Source organism: Amyelois transitella, chromosome 23 (assembly GCF_032362555.1).
Source record: "Amyelois transitella isolate CPQ chromosome 23, ilAmyTran1.1, whole genome shotgun sequence".
NCBI lineage: Eukaryota > Metazoa > Arthropoda > Insecta > Lepidoptera > Pyralidae > Amyelois > Amyelois transitella.
The window spans coordinates 427,018-445,491 of record NC_083526.1 but is presented as its reverse complement, the minus strand read 5'-3'; the positions used below and the strand labels follow the sequence as shown (position 1 = coordinate 445,491).

At 36.6% G+C, this 18,474-nt stretch overlaps 2 protein-coding genes across 4 annotated transcripts; one reads left to right on the top strand and one right to left on the bottom strand.

The window, feature by feature from the left end:
- Positions 1 to 106: 106 nt before the first annotated feature.
- Positions 107 to 16,195, bottom strand: LOC106132853 (TBC1 domain family member 7). 3 transcript variants are annotated; one of them, XM_060950921.1, is made up of 7 exons: positions 16,078 to 16,195; positions 3,333 to 3,569; positions 2,732 to 2,928; positions 2,157 to 2,335; positions 1,562 to 1,657; positions 849 to 978; positions 107 to 610 (listed from the first exon to the last, which is right to left on the bottom strand). In XM_060950921.1, the coding sequence occupies exons 2-7, from the start codon at positions 3,517 to 3,519 to the stop codon at positions 503 to 505; spliced, it is 897 nt and encodes a 298-aa protein (XP_060806904.1). In that variant the 5' UTR covers positions 3,520 to 3,569; positions 16,078 to 16,195; the 3' UTR covers positions 107 to 502. The 3 variants fall into 3 exon arrangements, with proteins under 3 accessions (XP_060806904.1, XP_060806903.1, XP_060806905.1); XM_060950920.1 differs by lacking the exon at positions 16,078 to 16,195 and adding an exon at positions 3,656 to 3,722; XM_060950922.1 differs by lacking the exon at positions 16,078 to 16,195 and adding an exon at positions 3,649 to 3,668.
- Positions 4,931 to 18,403, top strand: LOC106132851 (dynein axonemal assembly factor 1 homolog). Its single transcript, XM_060950878.1, has 17 exons — positions 4,931 to 7,133; positions 7,479 to 7,708; positions 7,982 to 8,261; positions 8,563 to 8,676; positions 9,156 to 9,333; positions 9,577 to 9,703; positions 10,081 to 10,309; positions 10,643 to 10,787; positions 11,000 to 11,091; positions 11,169 to 11,642; positions 11,933 to 12,120; positions 13,277 to 13,433; positions 14,261 to 14,380; positions 15,041 to 15,226; positions 16,089 to 16,208; positions 17,106 to 17,305; positions 17,867 to 18,403. The coding sequence occupies exons 1-17, from the start codon at positions 4,958 to 4,960 to the stop codon at positions 18,395 to 18,397; spliced, it is 5,547 nt and encodes a 1,848-aa protein (XP_060806861.1). The 5' UTR covers positions 4,931 to 4,957; the 3' UTR covers positions 18,398 to 18,403.
- The last annotated feature ends 71 nt before the right edge of the window (positions 18,404 to 18,474 follow it).

The following is an 18,474-nucleotide window of genomic DNA, read 5'->3' as shown; positions in this document are numbered from 1 at the left end:
TTATATAATGGCCTAATGAATTTGCAACGGTGTAGGGATGAATATGGGCAATAAAATAACAAAAAAAAATATTTTAATAAGTATATGTATTTTTATATTGCCATTCAATGTACAATGCATGTATAATTTAAGAGCTACCTTATTTTAATAAAAAATTAAAGATTACTAATCACTATTTTTCTTCTCAAAGTGCAGGCACAAAGAGCGTTGCTAATGCACAGAACTATATTTTATATGGTCTAATGCTTTCTTAAAAAGAAAGTTAACACATTGTCACTGGTAATAAATAAAATACTTATTTCATATTTTTCGGGGTTACATATTTTCACAACTCACACAAATTGTAAATCTTTAATATTACTTTCATAAACTTATGACATTTTAACCATTATTCGTATATAATTTTCTTATTTGCAAAAATGTCTCTTCTCCGTTACTTATTCCACAGCTTCACCAATTTATTTTTACTTCTAATGAGATAAACTCATTAGAAGGTCATACATCATTTTTTTATTATCTGTTCGTTTTGTGAGAGAGCACCGTAATGTTGCCAGAGATCTATGGCTTTATTAGCAACCACACAAAGTTGTTCTTCGTACTGTTCTGGAATCTGAAATAAAATATTTTTTAAATACATACCTCACAAAATCTACTAATTTAGAAGAAAAATAACATATATGGCAATATTAAGCATTTTTTGTCATTAGACAAAATAGGTAAAGAAAAAGTTTCAGACAGCCATACATTATTTGTTGCCAAGCTTCAGTTCGTCGAATAATGTCATTAGAGTAGGTACGCTAAAAGTAGCTATAAAATAACTAAATTTTGTTTTTTTTTTAATTAGTTACCTCTGAGAAACATTCAAAGACTTCTTCGGCAGCTTTAGCTTTCAATATGTTGTTCCTTAGAGTAATCACCAACATCACAGCAGTATAAAGCAATATTTTAGGAGCGCCGCTGCACACTTTGTCCCATATCCTGAAAAATATACTCAGTTAATTACTACCGTGTCGTTCTTGGCACATTAGAATAAGAGCACTCCATCTCTTTCCATGGATGTCGTAAAAGGCGACTAAGGAAAATGCTATAAACTTGGAATTCTTCCTTTAGGCGATGGGGTAGCAACCTATCACTATCTGAATCATATACATACATATATATCATCACTTCTATATCCCTTAGTGCCAGGAACCACACGGCAATCTCAATTCTATCATTAAACCATACAGCTGAACCTGGCCTTTCAGTCTTTGCGAGAATGTGGGGACTATGTCTGCCCCATAAAGCAAGTAATAGAATAGAATAGATTTATTTTCAAAATTGGAAAGGTATCACTTACTGACATCACATCACTTAAATCTAATTATAACTACTACCGCTTCCAAATCGCATGTGTAGAAGAAGCGGCGAAACAAACTACACTGCAGCATTTTCATCGGACGTAAATATACAAATATAGATCTCTTAAATCTAAATCATGGACGAACATATAAGTGTTACATCATAGGATAGATAACTATTACCTCTGCTTCTAACATGATTTGTAATGGCTTGTACTCACTTCGGAAGAGACGTGTCATCCAAGATGCCGGCGAAGCAGCAATTGATCCATTTCATTAGTGGCAATATTTCCAGTGCGTCAAGTTCTGACAAACGGCTGGAAAATAACAATTGTTATAGACATACATATAATACATACATACATTTGGTCACGTCTATATCCCTTGCGGGGACGACAGAGCCAACAATTTGGCTTAATGATAGAATTGAGATTCAAGTAGTGACAGGTTGCTAGCCCATCCCCTAAAATAGAATCCCAAGTTTGTAAGCCTATCCCTTAGTCGCCTTTTACGACATCCATGGGAAAGAGATGGAGTGGTCCTATTCTTTTTTGTATTGGTGCCCGGAACCACACAGCACTTACATACAATCATGTCAATATCCCACTATGTTGCTGGCTACGTTCAGCGCTTTGCCTTTTTTGATAGAATTGAGTTTCAAATAGTGACAGGTTGCTAGCCCATCGTCTAAAAGAAGAATCCCAAGGTTATAAACCAATTCCTCAGTCGCCTTTTACGACATCCATGAGGAAGAGATGCAGCAGTCCTATTCTTTTTTCTATTTGTGCCGGGAACCACACGGCACAATTAACTTACATGTAAACTTCCTCATCTTCCTTTTCAAGCATAGACAAGAAAGTCTCTTTCAGTTTCGGCACCTCTTTCTGCATGCCCCTCACTATGTCAGTCAGGTTCTTGGTGATCCAGTATATGTCCACCTCGCTTGTGTCCAGTTCCAGCAATGTCTCCGCTATCGGTATGAACGTATCGGCAGACTGTAATATATAACATACATATAGTCACTAGCAGTGTCTCCGCTATCAGTATGAACGTATCAACAGACTGAAATATATAACATACATATAGATAGTCACGTCTATATCCCTTGAGGGGTAGACAGAGCCAACAGTCTTAAAGACTGAATGGTCAGGTTTAGCTTTTGCTTAAATGATAGAATTGAGATTCAAATAGTGACAGGTTGCTAGCCCATCGCTTAAAAAAGAATCCCAGGTTTGTAAGCCTATCCCTTTGTCACCTTCTACGACATCCATGGGAAAGAGATTGAGTGGTCCTATTCTTTTTTGTATTGGTGCCACGGCAAAATCAGATAGGTATTATAATATAATAAGGCCTTTTTTTCACATTCATACACACACAAACACACAACTTACAGAGAAATTAGTCTCGGGAAATACAATTGGTTTCCGCTCCTCTTTCTCAATGAGCCACATCTCGTAGAGAATCTTGCTCCGCGGGGCGTCCATGTTGATTCTCTCCAGCAGTTGAACTGCATGTAGAAGATCATGATACTGTTCCTCTCGCTGAGTCATTACGTATTGGTGGGCTTCCGGATATACGGGCAGGATATCTGTTAATAGTAAATATGATCACGTCTTTATGGTAGAGTAGTAGCCAGGCCATGTTTAGCTGATAAGCTAACTGATAGAATTGAGATTCAAATAGTGACAGTTAGCCTTTCACCTAAATGAAGAATCCCAAGTTTATAAGCCTATCCTTTAGTCGTCTTTTAAGACATAGATGGACAAGAGATAGAGTGGTCCTATTCTTTTTTATATTGGTGCTGCCGGGAATCACACGGCAAAGTCAAAGTCGGTAAAAACCTGACTCAGCCACGCCAGGATACATTTTCATAGGCAAACTCCGGGCTCCTGTTCATAGTGATGTGGATGCAACCAGGACTAATAATATCTTGATAATGTGGAAAAGACAAGAGAAATTTTTAAACCGGCGGTAACCGTAAGTCATATTTACCAAGTAACACTTTCCATACTAAATTCCTGTACGCAACCGGCACAGTGAACCTCTGACAGAACTGTTTCAGCTTCACTCTGTCCCAAGGCTTCTCCTTCATGAGAATTTCCAAAGACTTCTTCTCTTCTACCCCCCGACAACCGACTTTTTCGTAGTAAGACGATCGAAAATTCCGCTCGTCCGCCATCACGATAGAATTATAATTTCACAGCACCTTTGCTCATGACAAAGAAGTTCCTAAAAGATGAAGGGAATTTAGTCCAAATTTATCCTGATTTGATTATTAATTAACAGAAGAAAGTTGGATTCAAAATACACTTCACTTGCACAAGTCGCACCCAACAAAACAACATAAATAAAGATGTATTGCCATTCCATAACATGTTAATGTCCCACCTCCCACCCATCCCCTTTCCAAATTTTAAAGCAAGTATCAAAGTTGTTTTAATATTTAATAGTGCCACTATAAAAGAAATAAGTGACATACATAGTCAATCAAAGCCGAAAACATTTATTTCACTCATTTAAAAATTTCAAGGGCAGATGTGTTATTTATGTTGTGTTTTCCATTTATCCAACCAAAGTAATAAAGTCAAGGTATTTTAATGGTATAATTTAACAGAAATTTTAGGAAACTTTATATACAGGCAACATTGCCTTTTAGCTATTTTACCGAAATTACTATTCGACAGTTTACTTTTTTTTATTTACGGATGTGTTATGGGCTCACAGCTAAAGATTAGAGAAGGTAGTACTAATTTAAATATTATGTACATTGTGGACATTAAAAATCCAATTAAAATAGGATAATAGATACATAACATGTATCCTATACGTTCTTCTAGGCCTTCCCACTCCAATCAAAATATTAATTACAAACAGCAAAAAATGGGTTCTAATGCAAATTCACTGCAAATTCGCCTCTTACACCGTGTCATAGAGTTCCATGCAGGGTAATTTATAATGCGGTTGACTGTATTACTACTACAAACACCTATAATTGAATAACTTGTAACTTTTCCTTTGTTTTCTTTCTTTCTTCATTTTCTATATTATGGCTCTCAAGTGGAAAGGTGCAGTCTCTGCCTACCCCTCCGGGAAAGAGGCGTGATTTTATGTATGTATTATGGTTTATCGGACGGTTTATGTATGTTTTCATCGGACTTTAGGTGATTCTGCCAATGTCATGGTTTGAAGAGACACGAAGTAACGAAATTGGTTCGACCAATTTCATTTACAAACGGATATAAGTTCAAATTATAAAATCAAATTAAATTTTTTTATTTGCATAATATAAGTACAAGATGGTCTTAAATTTATATGTATACCAGATCTTCATATTTACCATTTCGGATGTTGCAAACATTTATTATTACTTAGTATCACATTATAATTTTTAATCTAAATGTTTGTTTTAATGAATTGTTTTAACCAAAATGACGAACACAAGAAGTAGGTAAAATCTTTTCCTATAAAGAAGTCATTTTGCGGACGTCACCACCGTAATTCAAATTTAAATTCTACTTCGATCAAACAAAATAAAATGCCGTTCCCATGGATACAAGTAAACAATGTATGTAAGTCACAATAAATTTCTATCAACTTTACTGTGATCGTAATAAAATATGAATATACCAGGAACTTCAGTTGTCGACCCTGAATATATAGAAAAAAAGCGGGCAGAACTAGAAATATTCTTCAAAGATGCTAAATTACCTAAAGATGTTTTACAAAGAGTGATTGAAAACGAACTTAAACCTTTGACGGAACCAAATGAGAATCCCAACCCTTCTTACATTGCTGCATCCTTCCCTGGCGAAGTGAAATCAGAATATGAAGTCATGACAGGTCAACCTTTTACCGAGGTAAAGGAATCTAACAAACCATTCACAGATGAAGAAATCAGAGAGATGATCAATGCTAATCCAATTCTAATAGATAAAGCACGCCAAATTCAAATAGCTAGTAAGCAGATGAAGCCAATTGCTGTGCCTCTTGACCATATAAATCTGCCTTCTTATACTCAAATAAGAAGTGATATAGATTCGGCAAAAGGCAATAAGGAGCAGGTTGACAAAATTAATTACCAGAATATGCAAGCTTTAATGAATTCAGTTGCAGATTTTAAAACAATAAATCAAGGGCCTCCTAAATTAGAAAATGACTCCGAGAGCGAGGAAACCGATTACGAGGAAGAATATGAAGCCATAGAAAAAGTTGTTAGTCAATATACTGACAAATCTTACGAGACAAGATTTCAGGAAACTAAAGAAATGTTGCAAAAGTTAGCAGATGACTACGAAAGTCCTGAGTGTACCACAAACACAAGTGACACTAAAGCAAATATAATGAAAAATCCAATTTTAAAAGAATCTTCCATTCATGTAATCAAAGGGCAAATCAGAAAGACGGCTATACAAGAAGTTCAGGAAAAATATGCTATAAATGAATCTATTAGAGATAATCCTATTAATCTCAACTTGAGTGGAGAAATTGAAATAAAAACCGAACAAAAAAAGAAAGAGGAAGAACCAGTTGATATAGAAGAAGTGTTTCCAAAAAGTTTTGAGGCAAGGCTTAAAGATACACAAAAAGCGCTTCAAGATATCAACGTGATTTTAGATGACACATCTTTAGAAAATTCAAGTAACAAATCACTACCTGAAGAGCCCGCAAACAATTTTGAAGAATCACAAAATGAATCTGATGTTAATGAACAAGTAATAACTGGTCAACAAAAATTTGACGAAAGAATGGAACAAACACTACAAAATGCTTTAGAGGATATCTTTGAGTTAGGTGATCATGACAATAGAGACAACAAAGCACTAGAGTTCACTGAAATGAAAAGTCTGGCTCGGAATATTGTCGAGGGAGCTGAAAATCTCAGCACTTTAATTCGGGAAGATATAACCAACAAGTTGAATAGTATGAATGAATTATTAAATGATGTCAATGAAGCTCTAGAAAACTCTAAAAAATCTAACATTGCATATCAAAATATAAAAGAAGAAGGAGAAATATTGAGAAGAAAACATGGAATGATAGCTGAATCGGCGAAATTGGAAGAAATGAATGAAGATGCCCGAGAAACTGCCGAAGAAAACACAACGGAAAATATCGAAATCGAATCAAATGTTTCGCGATCACAAATAGATGATATAAATGATTCTATTAAAAGACTAAACGTAGAATTGAAATGTCACGAAGATAGAATTAATCAAAGCAAAGAGAGATACGAAATGAGAAATAAAGAGTGTAAGACATTTATGAAAGAAGTAGATGACATATTACAAAAGTCGCACGATATCTTGCATCCTATCAAAGGAAATATCAATTCAGACGTTCCAAATCTATGTGATGATGAAAAGACGAAGATACCACCACCACCACCTGAAATCCCGTTAGATCCAGTGATAGCAGAAAAAAGTGCGAAAATGCGAAAAGAGTTATGGGATATTGATCTCAGTAATGTTTCGGAGGAACGCAACAAAAGACTAGAGGAATTCAAAAAGCAAGAACAAGAAAGGAACAAGAGAATAGATGGTCTTTTGTGTGATATAAAACATAACATGAAGGACAATAAAGAAGTTTTGAGACTTGCAAACAATTTGCTTCGAAGAGAAGAGTCTAGAAAGAAGCCTTTACAACAAAGTTGCAAAATTCGTGAGTTGCCAGCAGTGGAATCAGATGCAAAAGGTCAAGGTGATAATGCTGGTATCGTCGACGCTAATAACAGTTTGAACGAACTAAAGCAAAGTATTGAATGCGGATTGCCGCCAACGGAGGGGGAAACAAAAAGTAAGTATTTAAAATGATGCAAAAAGTTAACTTTACTATGAACTTATAAAGAAAATAATGATGCGATTTCCTCAACATAACATCCAGCCTGGTGGAAGGTGTTCCTTGGTAGTTAATCAGTCCGAATCACAGCACCCTCTAAAATTCATGGTTACCTTAGTTTAATTGTTATCCAATGCTCTTTCGGTAAGGAAAGATATCATGTGAAACCTGCACATTCAGAGAATTGGATGTGTAACCATAATTCAATCCAACCAGTACCTGGGCTCCACTCCAGAGAAGTGAAAATGATAGCTAGAATAATGCCAGAAGATCATGATTTTGAAAATAAAAATATTGTTTCAGGAGTGCGCATAACATCAGTAGAAAGGCAGAAACAAATTGAAGAAAGAAAGGCAGAAGAAGCGGAGCAAGAGCGAGAGAAAAAACGAGAGATTCAGAAGAAATTCGAGGAAGAGATGGAGGAGATGAACAGGGGTCCGAGGATGACCAAGGAGTTTATAAGGAACCACTGCAAACAACACAAGTTGTACTGCACGCCTTATTTGAATGACATCCTATATTTACATTTTAAGGTAATAAATGATTTTGAGGTAGTTGTCTACGGGGAAAATATAGCTGGGTATTTACTCCAATATTGTTCAACTTCTGTGGGCATGTCTGGAAATTACTTAAAATTTAAAGAAATCTGAAATCTCTGGTGTTCAGTAGAAAACAGACGAACCTACAGAATATCAAAATTATAATTCAGTTTTCTAAATCAATCTATCAACACCATACGATGACTTTTATTTTTATCGATATTATTTCTAAATCAAGAATAATCATATCTTACCTTACGCACGCAGGGCTTCTCCAAAATCGAAAATCTAGAAGAATACACTGGCCTGAAATGCATATTTCTTGAAAACAACGGCATCCAGAGAATTGAAGGTTTAGATGCCCAGTCCGAGCTGAAATGTCTTTACCTTCACTATAACGTGGTCAGAAAGATAGAAAACCTAGCGGGATGCCCTAAGCTGGACACTTTGAATCTTGACCACAACTTCGTGTGTAAAATCGAGAATTTGGACGTCGTCCCAGACCTGCACACGTTGAGCATTGCTCATAATATGCTGTCTTCTTATGGTGAGTTTTCGGTTACTAAAATTAAAATTTCATTACTTAGTCTTGTACGAGGAATTAGATCATCTTCAGGGAGGGATAACCATTCCCTTGATTAACGTTAATGGAAATGTAAAAAGGCTAGACGAATGCACCTAGATTAAATCTAAGACGTCATGGCGAAAGGCTAATAGTACCCTAAAATGACGAGCTTACATAAAGATGTGAATGAAGCAAAAGAAGTATGAGGGATCGTGCCTATGTATGTTCACGCTCTATAGTTTCTTCTGATAACACTCGTTAACCTGAAATTCTGGATTCCCAGATGACCTGGAACAACTTCGAAACTGCCGCAATCTGTCAGTGCTGGACTTGTCATACAACCGACTGGAAGACCCGCTCATTGTTGACGTTCTTGCGGATATGATCATCCTTAAGGGTTAGTCTATTCTGTTTGAAGATCTTACTGCATTAGGTTTTAGCAGGATCAAAATTATTCATTACACTATCTAGCTAGCGAGGTTTGAGAGCAAAGGCACTTGCCTGATTCCCACAATTGTTGAATTCGGTCAGGTTACTTATTCGCCGCTCCCAATGGAATGCTCAACAAAAAATTGTCCTCATTTTCAAGTCACGAGACTGATTGTATCCACGATTAAGGATGCACTTGATGATGGGCTTTTTGACAAGGCTTATTATTATTTACCATTATGTCTTATATATAATAGCTCTGTTTCCTACTTTTCAACTTCACAATCATTGTGAGAGAGGGAAGATGCTACACATACCTTACCTATTATCAAAAATCACGAATAAGGTGGCTGAACACTGGACCACAGATCATACTGTAATGCCATCTCTGTTTTATTTGGGCAATATTTACTTATTCGAGAATCCACGAATAACTTTCACTTCTAGTGCTGGTGCTAACTGGGAACCCAGTAGTACGCATCATCCCAGCCTACAGAAAGACACTGACGCTCCGGATCAAAGATCTTCAGAACCTGGATAACAGGCCGGTGTTCCCCAGGGATCGCGCGTGCGCTGAAGCTTGGCAAAGGGGTGGAGTTCAGGAGGAAATTGCTGAGAGGAAAAGGTATTATTTCTAGAGATCTGTTTTTGGGAACTATCGTCCCTCAACCAAGGGGTTTGGATAGGTAGCTGGAAGCCTTTGGCGGGCTTCGCAAGAAGTTTGGTTCATGATACGGTTATTTCTCCAGCTGACACCGATGGCCTTGCGAATTTTCATTGTTAGCATTTGTTAGTTTTTTTTTGCAGTTTTATCTTTCACAGCCTAAAGAAAAGGTGACGTATTAATATAATAACTTTCTGTTATCAGATGGATAGCAAGGGAACAGGAGAAGGTGATGCAAAGTGTCAGGTACTTGATCCGGATGAGAGACGAGAAGAGAGCCATCAGGGATGCGAAGGAGAAGGAGGAGAGAGAGAAATTGGGGCTGCCAGAGGTAAGGATTTGTTTAGGTTAAGTTAGACAGGGCATTTGTCAGCGTTATCCGCAGCATGAATTGTTGAGTGGTGTGAGTTAACACTAACACTGTTCCTTGAACCGATGGGCTTGATGAAGAGAGTTTTGTAAAATGTGAATGAAGTAAAAGAAGTATCGTGGCACGTGAAAGGTTGTCTCTGCCTACCTCTCTAGGAAAGTAGCAAATTTTTTTTGTACATTACTGATATATTCTTGTTTCAATTTTGGGTTTATACCTACTGCAACCGAATTTTTATTTATGTCTTTTGGCGAAGGTGAGATAAAAAGACATTTACCCACGCTAGGCGAAATGAAAATCAGACGAAGATTATGATAGTTTCTATTAAAACTTGACAGGGAGAAGAACAAAAAGAGAATGCTGAAAATAAACCTAAGCCAGTAACTACAGAAGTCGATGAAACCGAGGGACCATCCATTTTGGAGCAGAAATTTGGTCCAAGCGAGGTTAAAGTAAAAGACGGTGTTGCGGTTGACATGCTGACAGGGTCTGAAGCTGATGACAGTACAAGCGAAGAGAGTAGTGATGTTGACAGTGAAGATTTTAAAGTGGAAGACAAAGAAGATGGTAAGGAATTTAGCGATAAAGTTAATTTAGTAGACGATTCTGCTAGAAATTTATTTTCCAATTTAAAGTATGTATTTAGTATCAACAACTTATAATGTATTTTACAATATAAATACCCACCCGTATTAACCATTATAGTGCTGAAAATTCTAACATTGTTACTTTTCATCATATTCAGATATTCAATCTGGTCGGATGATTTGATCGCCTACTTTTGGATCGAAACCGAGAAACAAAGAATTAATTAACTGCTAATGTATCTACAAACGTCAGAATAGCCTAATTTTTACCTCAGATGAAACTACTATTAAAAGCAATTTAAATATATTACAGGAACTACAACAAACATGATAGAATGGTCCAACATTGAGCAGGGAAAGTGTTTGGTGCAGGAAGTCAGCCACAACCCAATGCCTCCCCAGGACGATTACTGGGGAGGATATAGGGAAGTCCAGAGTCCGTCTACCAGCCGCGGCGAGTAAGTATTGTCTCAATAGTCCTTTACGGATAAGACAGATCCGATGGCCTTGAAAAGTTGATGACGGCAATGAGTCGTTTATATGCGCATTGTAACTGTTATTGTTTCTATTATTTAGGTTTTTATTTCTGAAACTCCCCCAAGCTTGTTCCTTACGTTTTACCAAACGAGATAATAATTTACTTTTTCGTAAATCTATTATAATTTTTCAGCGATTTCATGTCAAACTTCTCAGCTTTGGGCAATTTGATGTTTAGTCAGCAACCACACATAGAGCGGAAGAAAGCATCGCAGATATTGGCAGGTAAATGAATCATATATATTTTCAGGTAAGTGAATCATAGTAAAACATGGTATTATAATAGCAATAATCTTTTTCAGAACATGGAATGGGAAAGAAATCAAAAGCGAAAATAACTGAAGTTATATCAGAAGAAAAAACGGTACCAGAAGATGCCAAGAAAAAGGCTCTGATTGAAATAATTGAACCAGTTGAGCAAGTAAATCCTGTCAACGAGAAACCTACAGTCGGAGAAGCGAAATTTGTTAGTGGTATTGTAGAAGAGGGTAATCTCATAATTGATCATGATAAAAAGATAATCAGTGAGAAGGAATTAAAACCAAGTTTGAAAAAGAAGAGTTCTGCAAGCAAGATTAAGAAACCTCTAAAGAAAGTGGTTATTAATGAAATAAGGCACGACGAGGACAAACCTTCAAATGAAGAGCCTTTTGATGGTGATGGTAAATCAGAAAAATCTAAAGAAGAAAATAAAAAAGATGAAAATATTGAGAAGAAAGATAATGAAAACCAGTCTAGAAATTCTAGTGGGGACATTGATCAAAGAAGAGATAGTGGTAAGTTTATTTATAGATAGGCAAGATAATGTTTATATTTCTGACAAATAACTCCAGCCGATTTAAGGTTATTTAAGGTATTATTATTACGACTTTTCGGACATAACCTGTTAGTGAAAATTTTAAGAATATACAATAAATTTCTTGAGGTCTCCGTTCACGGCAAACGACGGTTAATTATGAGTTTGAAAATGCCTGAAATTTAAAATGTTAGTACAAGATTAGGGTGATTTGGAACCACTTTATTTTAGCCTATCTCATTTCGAATAGTTACGATATTGTATCCACAGTGCAGCACAGTTCAGGCGACGGTGTAGCTCTGATAAACTACATGCACAATATGAATGCTGACAACATTGACGATGATGAAGACATGAAGCCGAGTGCGGAAGATTTGGAGATTTTCGCCGAGCTGGATAGAGAGCAGGAAGAACGACAGGCCAGAATCGACAGAGGAGAGCCGGCCGTAGATCCTATGGTAAGAACTGTGAATAGATTAGAATGGAATGGAATAGAATAGAACAGAATAGATTTATTTTCAAAATTGGATAAAAGGTATCACTTATTGACGTCACATCACTTAAATATCTAATTATAACCACTACCGCTGCCAAAGCGCATGTGTAGAAGAAGCGGCGGAACAAACTACACTGCAGCATTTTCTCCGGACGTCAATTTACAAATATAGATCTCTTAAATCTAAATCGTGGACTATTCATGAATCTTGGTTGATAAAATTTAAACACGAAATATTTTAAATGTTATAGATATATTTTATTCAATGCCATAATTGTGCCTTACATCATATGTCGGTGGTAAATTAAAAAATTACAAAGACCGGTAAACAATATGGGAATGAAATAATGGTTTATTAATATTAATCAACAACTTATAATAAGGTGAATTGTGAGAAGTTGGTAACCTCGCTGAGTATGTACAGTGTCTTACGTGCAACAATATTATTTACTGGTACATTATGTAGGCCGTGTGGTTCCCGGCACCAATACAAAAAACTCCATCTCTTTCTCATGGATGCCGTAAAAGGCGACTAAGGGATATGCTTACAAACTTGGGATTCTTTTTTAGGCGTTGGGTTAGCAACCTGTCACTATTTGAATCTCAATTCTATCAATAAGCCAAATAGCTGAACGTGGCTAAATGGCCACGTTCAGCTATTTGGCTTATTGACTTATTCCTTTTCAAGACTGTTGGCTCTGTCTACTCCACAAGGGATATAGACGTGACCATATGTATGTAGGTATTCCTGCTAACGTAATACGTGGCTTTATTATCTTTTCTTTGCCTCACCCAAAGAGCATCCGTTAGCACTTAAACTAATGTACTACATAACTCAGAAGAGTAATCGGTAGACGGTCGAAGTAGGGTTTGAACCTGTGTCCCCACACGAATTAGCCGGGCACCTCAACCGTTCAACTCGTACCCGTACACTATAGAATAGAATAGAATAGATTTATTTTCAAAATTGGATACAAGGTATCACTTATTGACGTCACATAACTTAAATCTAATTATAACTACTACCGCTTCCAAAGCGCATGTGTAGAAGAAGCGGCGGAACAAACTATCTATGTATGTAAGTAATACATATGTATGTATGTAAGTAATAATTTCAGAAACTGTACGACAAAGAAACAATGGACGCGTTTTACAAGGCGCAGGAGTGTGTGCCGGCGCATGAAGTGACAGAGAAAGTGTCCTATACGACGTACAAAAATGATAACGCATTCGACAGGATCGCTCTGAGCCAACTGACCGGAGGTGAAAAACCTGGTGAATTATTTAAATAAATTTTTAATCACTACATAGTATAAAACAAAGTCGCTATTTTAGTCTGTTTGTCTGTATGCTTAAATCTTTAAAATTACGCAACGGATTTTGATGCGGTTTTTTGTAACAGGTTGAGTGATTCAAGAGGAAGGTTTTTATGTATAATTTTTTTCCGAATTTTGCACTCGTGCGAAGCCGGGGCGGGTCGCTAGTGTGTCCATAAAATATTATGATACAAGGTTGAATGGTGTGAATAAAAAAATACTATTTCGGTAAAGTTGACATACATACATACATTGAGTTACGTCCCTTGCGGGGTAGACAGAGCCAACAGTCTTGAAAAGACTGATAGGCCACGTTCAGCTGTTTAGCATAATGATAGAATTGAGATTAAAATAGTGGCAGGTTGCTAGCCCATCGCCTAAAGAAAGAATCCAAAGTTCATGGGCCAAAAAGTTTATTATTAAGTTGAAAAATAAATATATATGTAAAAATTACACAGACGTAAGAAGTAAGTTCGTAACTTATATTACGTGATACTAACTTAACGATACTATATTTTGTAATCCTACAAATATTATAAATGCGAAAGTTTTGTCAGTATAGATGTTTGTTACTCTTTCACGCAAAAACTACTGAACCGATTACGATGAAATTTGGTATGTGGGTAGCGGACGACCCAGAATAACACATAAGCTACTCTTTATCCCAGAGTTCCCGCGGGATTGATAGGGTTTCCATGCGGACGAAGTCGCGGGCGGCCTCTAGTTATATATAAGATGATGATAAGGACTTGTTTCACATCATTATTTAGCGATGAATGTTTGCAGATGAGAGCAAAGTCAAACTTACTCGGGTCCCCGGCGCCATTTTGTATCAGTACGTCGAGAAGCAGGTCCCGGAGACCAATGTGGAGTACGAGATCGGCGAGGAGGTGGTGGAATCGGCACGTAAGTCCAAGTAAAAAAAAGATTGCTCTCAGTTTGACTTGTATGTATGTTTGTCAACGATTATCTTGCGTTTCCCTAAACCGATATTGATGAGGTTATCAGGATAGTGTTTAATACGCTCAGGATAAGGTTTTAGTAATTTAATCGACTTCAAAAAAGGAGAATATCGATTGGAGGCTGTTCTTTTTCCAGTTTCTAAGATCGTTAAGATAATGTTTGTTTCATGCGACGGTCTTGATTAACATAAAGAAAGAAGAAAGAATACGCTTTGATGAGAGTCAGAGTGATGTAAAGATAGATAGAACTAATATTATAAAGCTGAAGAGTTTGTTTGTTTGTTTGAACGCGCTAATCTCAGGAACTACTGGTTCGAATTGAAAAATTCTTTTTGTGTTGAATAGACCATTTATCGAGGAAGGTTTTAGGCTATATAACATCACGCTGCAACTATAAGAAGCAAAGAAATAAAAGAATATGTGAAATTAACGGGGAAAATTATTCATCCGAGGGCTTCAATGATGCCCTAAACAACTATTCCACGCGAACGAAGTTGCGGGCACAGCTAGTCATACATAAGCCTTAGTGTAGCTAAGTCTTGAGGCAAAGATTCGGCTTCTTTAAACAATATTAAAACCGCTATTAAAAACTTATTTTAACCAGCATCGTCAGGTGAAACAGAATCGATTAATATCTCAAGCGACAGCAGTTCCAGTGAACCAGAAATCGATGTGCAAATAAAGAATATCAATAGAACATCATTCAGACCTTCCACAGCTAACAAAAGTAAAGTTGAGAGCGAAAATGGTGAAAATGTTGGTAAAACAAACAAAACTGATGAAAGTGTTGGTAAATCAAATGAAAACAATGGAAATACAATGAAAAATAATGGAAATACAATGAAAAATAATGAAAATACAATAAAAAATAATGGTTGTATTGACAAAACGAATGAAAATGATAAAAATATTGGTGAGACAAAAGATGGTAAAGGTGCGGATGACAGTGGCGGTAATAATGACGGACGCGGAGATAAAGTTAAAGACGAGGGTGGTTAGTGTCGGCTGGTTATTATCAATTATATTATACATTGTGGTTTCCCGGCTGAGAAGGGCAAAACCGCTTTAAAAGTATCCGTTTACTTTTTTAGAGGGATCTTAACAATCTATATCTATATTAATATTATAAAGCCGAAGAGTTTGTTTGTTTGAACGCGCTAATACAGGAACTACTGTTTCAAATTGAAAAATTATTTTTGTGTTGAATAGACCATTTATCGAGGAAGGCTTTAGGCTATATTACATCACGCTGCAACTATCAGGAGCGAAGAAATAATGGAAAATGTGAAAAAAAAATGGGGAAAATTATTCATCCTTGAGGGCTTCAATGATGCCCAAAATTACTATTCCACGCGGACGGAGTCGCGGGCACAGCTTGTCAATTATATTATACAGTGTTGTTTCCCGGCTGAGAAGGGCAAAACCGTTTCAAAAGCATCCGTTGATTTCTTTAGAGGGATCTTAACAATTAGCTTATATTTTACCAGGCAGAATTAAAAAAAGTTTTGTTTTCTAGTTTCTGCGGTGTATAGTTGTCTAACCATTAGGTTGCGGAGTGGTAGTTGAGTTGGAGTAGTCAAATCACATATGTTAGGCACCTATTAATGGTGTTACAACAAAATAATGCAATCTTAAACTCACGTCATTTTCAGAAGTTACAAATTTGCCATCGTCATCAAAACATGAATCGGACCAAGCCACAGATAAGGAAGCGAAGAGATCTATCATAAATACAATTAATTCTTATGAAGACGGTAGATATCCTTCACAAGGTTAGTAAAACCATTAGGTACGATCGCGTTCATATCTGCAGTCATAGTTTTAAAACTTTAACGGGTTGAAATAGCGTGCACTGTGGTTCCACTAGATTCACACACACTTGCATATTTAAAAAGAATAATTATTCGATCAAATTGATACGGTCTTTAATACCAATGATTACCAAGTAAAACAGTTCATTATTCTTTGACATATTAAATAACAAAACAGACAGAGACGGTTATCAACGATGGCCGAACTGGGCCCGATAGTTGTCGATCGAGAAATCAACATCGCTCATTATTTGCCTATAGAGGGAAGCCTGTGACTGCCAAACTTATGTCATTTCATTAAGGTTGAAAGTTTGTCTGCACACGATCCTAACATAGGTAAGAATGTGTCGCGTTGATAAGCAAATGACGGCCGCTGCGCGGTCCACTTTTTTACGCTACCCTCTTCTTGATGTCGCGTTACCCAACGCTTCACCGCAACCCACTAAAACAAACAAATAAATAAGTATGAAATACAGATATTTAAATTACAAGATTTAAAAACAAAAAAATATTAAAACGATTGAGTAATATTATTAAATTGTAATATAATGGACTTGGTTAAATTATACAACTAGTAGCTATAATCAGAATTGTTGTTTACTATGTTATTTGTGTAAATGTGTGAGTGAAAGCGGTGAACGCAAGCTGTAAAGTTTTGCGAACTATGACTGCAAATATGAAATCGAGCGTACATATAAAATGAATAATTCTTCGCACGCGTAATATTCTGTTTGTTATCGACCCTGAGGGAATTTCTAAAAATATCATCATTGAGCACCAAATATCAGCTTCCGTCGGTCAGTCTTTCTGTATCAGAAGAGTCCTAACTGTTCAAGCTAATCATTTCCAAATCTCCAGGCATAAACTACTCGGACATGACGAAGAACGCGAGGATCGACCAATCAGTGGCGTCTGAGATCTTGACGCGGACGCAGCAGTACGAGGAGAGGGAGATGTTCCGGCAGATCGACGTGCTGAACAGCCACGCGGGGAAGATAGATAACAAGACAAACGCGATCATAGAGCACATATCGGGGCAACTGGAGAATGAATACACTGTGAGTGATGTGTTATGATTAATATCTGCTGAAGATAAAATTCTATGTTTGTTATAAGTTCTGACTTGAGGATATACAGAAAGAACTACTTTCTTTCTTTTATCATCAGAACTACTTTTTAAGAAAGGGTAATGACGAGTTGACTTGCTAAGTCATGTTGCGTATGGTGACTATGCAAAATTTGATTTTACAATTGAAGCGAACCTTAAGCTAATATGGGCATTAAAAAACATAAGTTACCATGAGATAAAATTGTTTTTTCAGATACATACATATGATCACATATTTATCCCTTACGGGGTAGACAGAGCCAAAAGACTGATAGGCCACGTTCAGCTGTTTGGCTTAATGATAGAATTGAGATTCAAATAGTGACGGGTTGCTAGCCCATCGCCTAAAAGAAGAATCCCAAGTTTATAAGCCTATCCCTCAGATATTCTGGTCAATAACTTGAAAAAGAATTAAGAAAATTTATTGTAATGTATTTATGACGTAAATTGAAAACTATAAACAAATGGTCAGTTATAAACACTTAGTCTTAATATCAATATTAAATTTCAGCTGCCCGAAGTTTCACGCATTCTCGAAGTGCACATGGAAGTGGCAGAACAAAGATGGCGGGCGGGCGAGTTTGTCAACTACGTCCCTGTCAGCCCGCCCGAGTCTGCTGTCGACGATAATGACAACGAAGACACCCTTGTACCAAGTCACGATACTTCTCTTGAAGACACGCTAACTGAAGATAAGGTCAACGCAATGGTTAAGATTAATGAAGACAATGAAAGTGATCATGGTACGGAGGCTAAAGATGATTCTAAAGAAACAACCGATGTTGTTAAATCGGATATAGATACGCAACAAAACGATGATGATTGTAAAGGGGAATCTAATGATCTAAAAAATGCAGAACTGAATGATTCCAAAGTTGAATTTGAATCGTTCGTTGATGAATCTGAAACAATTGACGGTGATGATGTATTTGAAGATTGTGTTGGTGATGGAGAAAGGGATAATTTTGATCGCATTGATGAGACATATTCTATTGAAATGAAACTCGCTTTGGGGCTTGGGGATGAGAACAATACATTTTAATTGTTAATTGTACCTGATTGTAATTTTAATTACTTTTTCTTCTTAGAGTTTGGAATTGTTTAGTTTTATTTTAATGC

Excerpts from the sequence above, each read along its gene's own strand:
- LOC106132851 (XM_060950878.1), top strand. The coding sequence starts at position 4,958 with ATGAATATACCAGGAACTTCAGTTGTCGACCCTGAATATATAGAAAAA. Across the intron at positions 11,643-11,932 it reads TGATCAAAGAAGAGATAGTG|TGCAGCACAGTTCAGGCGAC; the intron begins GTAAGTTTATTT and ends TTGTATCCACAG. Across the intron at positions 14,381-15,040 it reads GGAGGTGGTGGAATCGGCAC|CATCGTCAGGTGAAACAGAA; the intron begins GTAAGTCCAAGT and ends TATTTTAACCAG.
- LOC106132853 (XM_060950921.1), bottom strand. The coding sequence starts at position 3,519 with ATGGCGGACGAGCGGAATTTTCGATCGTCTTACTACGAAAAAGTCGGT. Across the intron at positions 2,336-2,731 it reads TTCCCGAGACTAATTTCTCT|TCTGCCGATACGTTCATACC; the intron begins GTAAGTTGTGTG and ends TATATATTACAG. Across the intron at positions 1,658-2,156 it reads GAAGATGAGGAAGTTTACAT|CCGTTTGTCAGAACTTGACG; the intron begins GTAAGTTAATTG and ends GTTATTTTCCAG.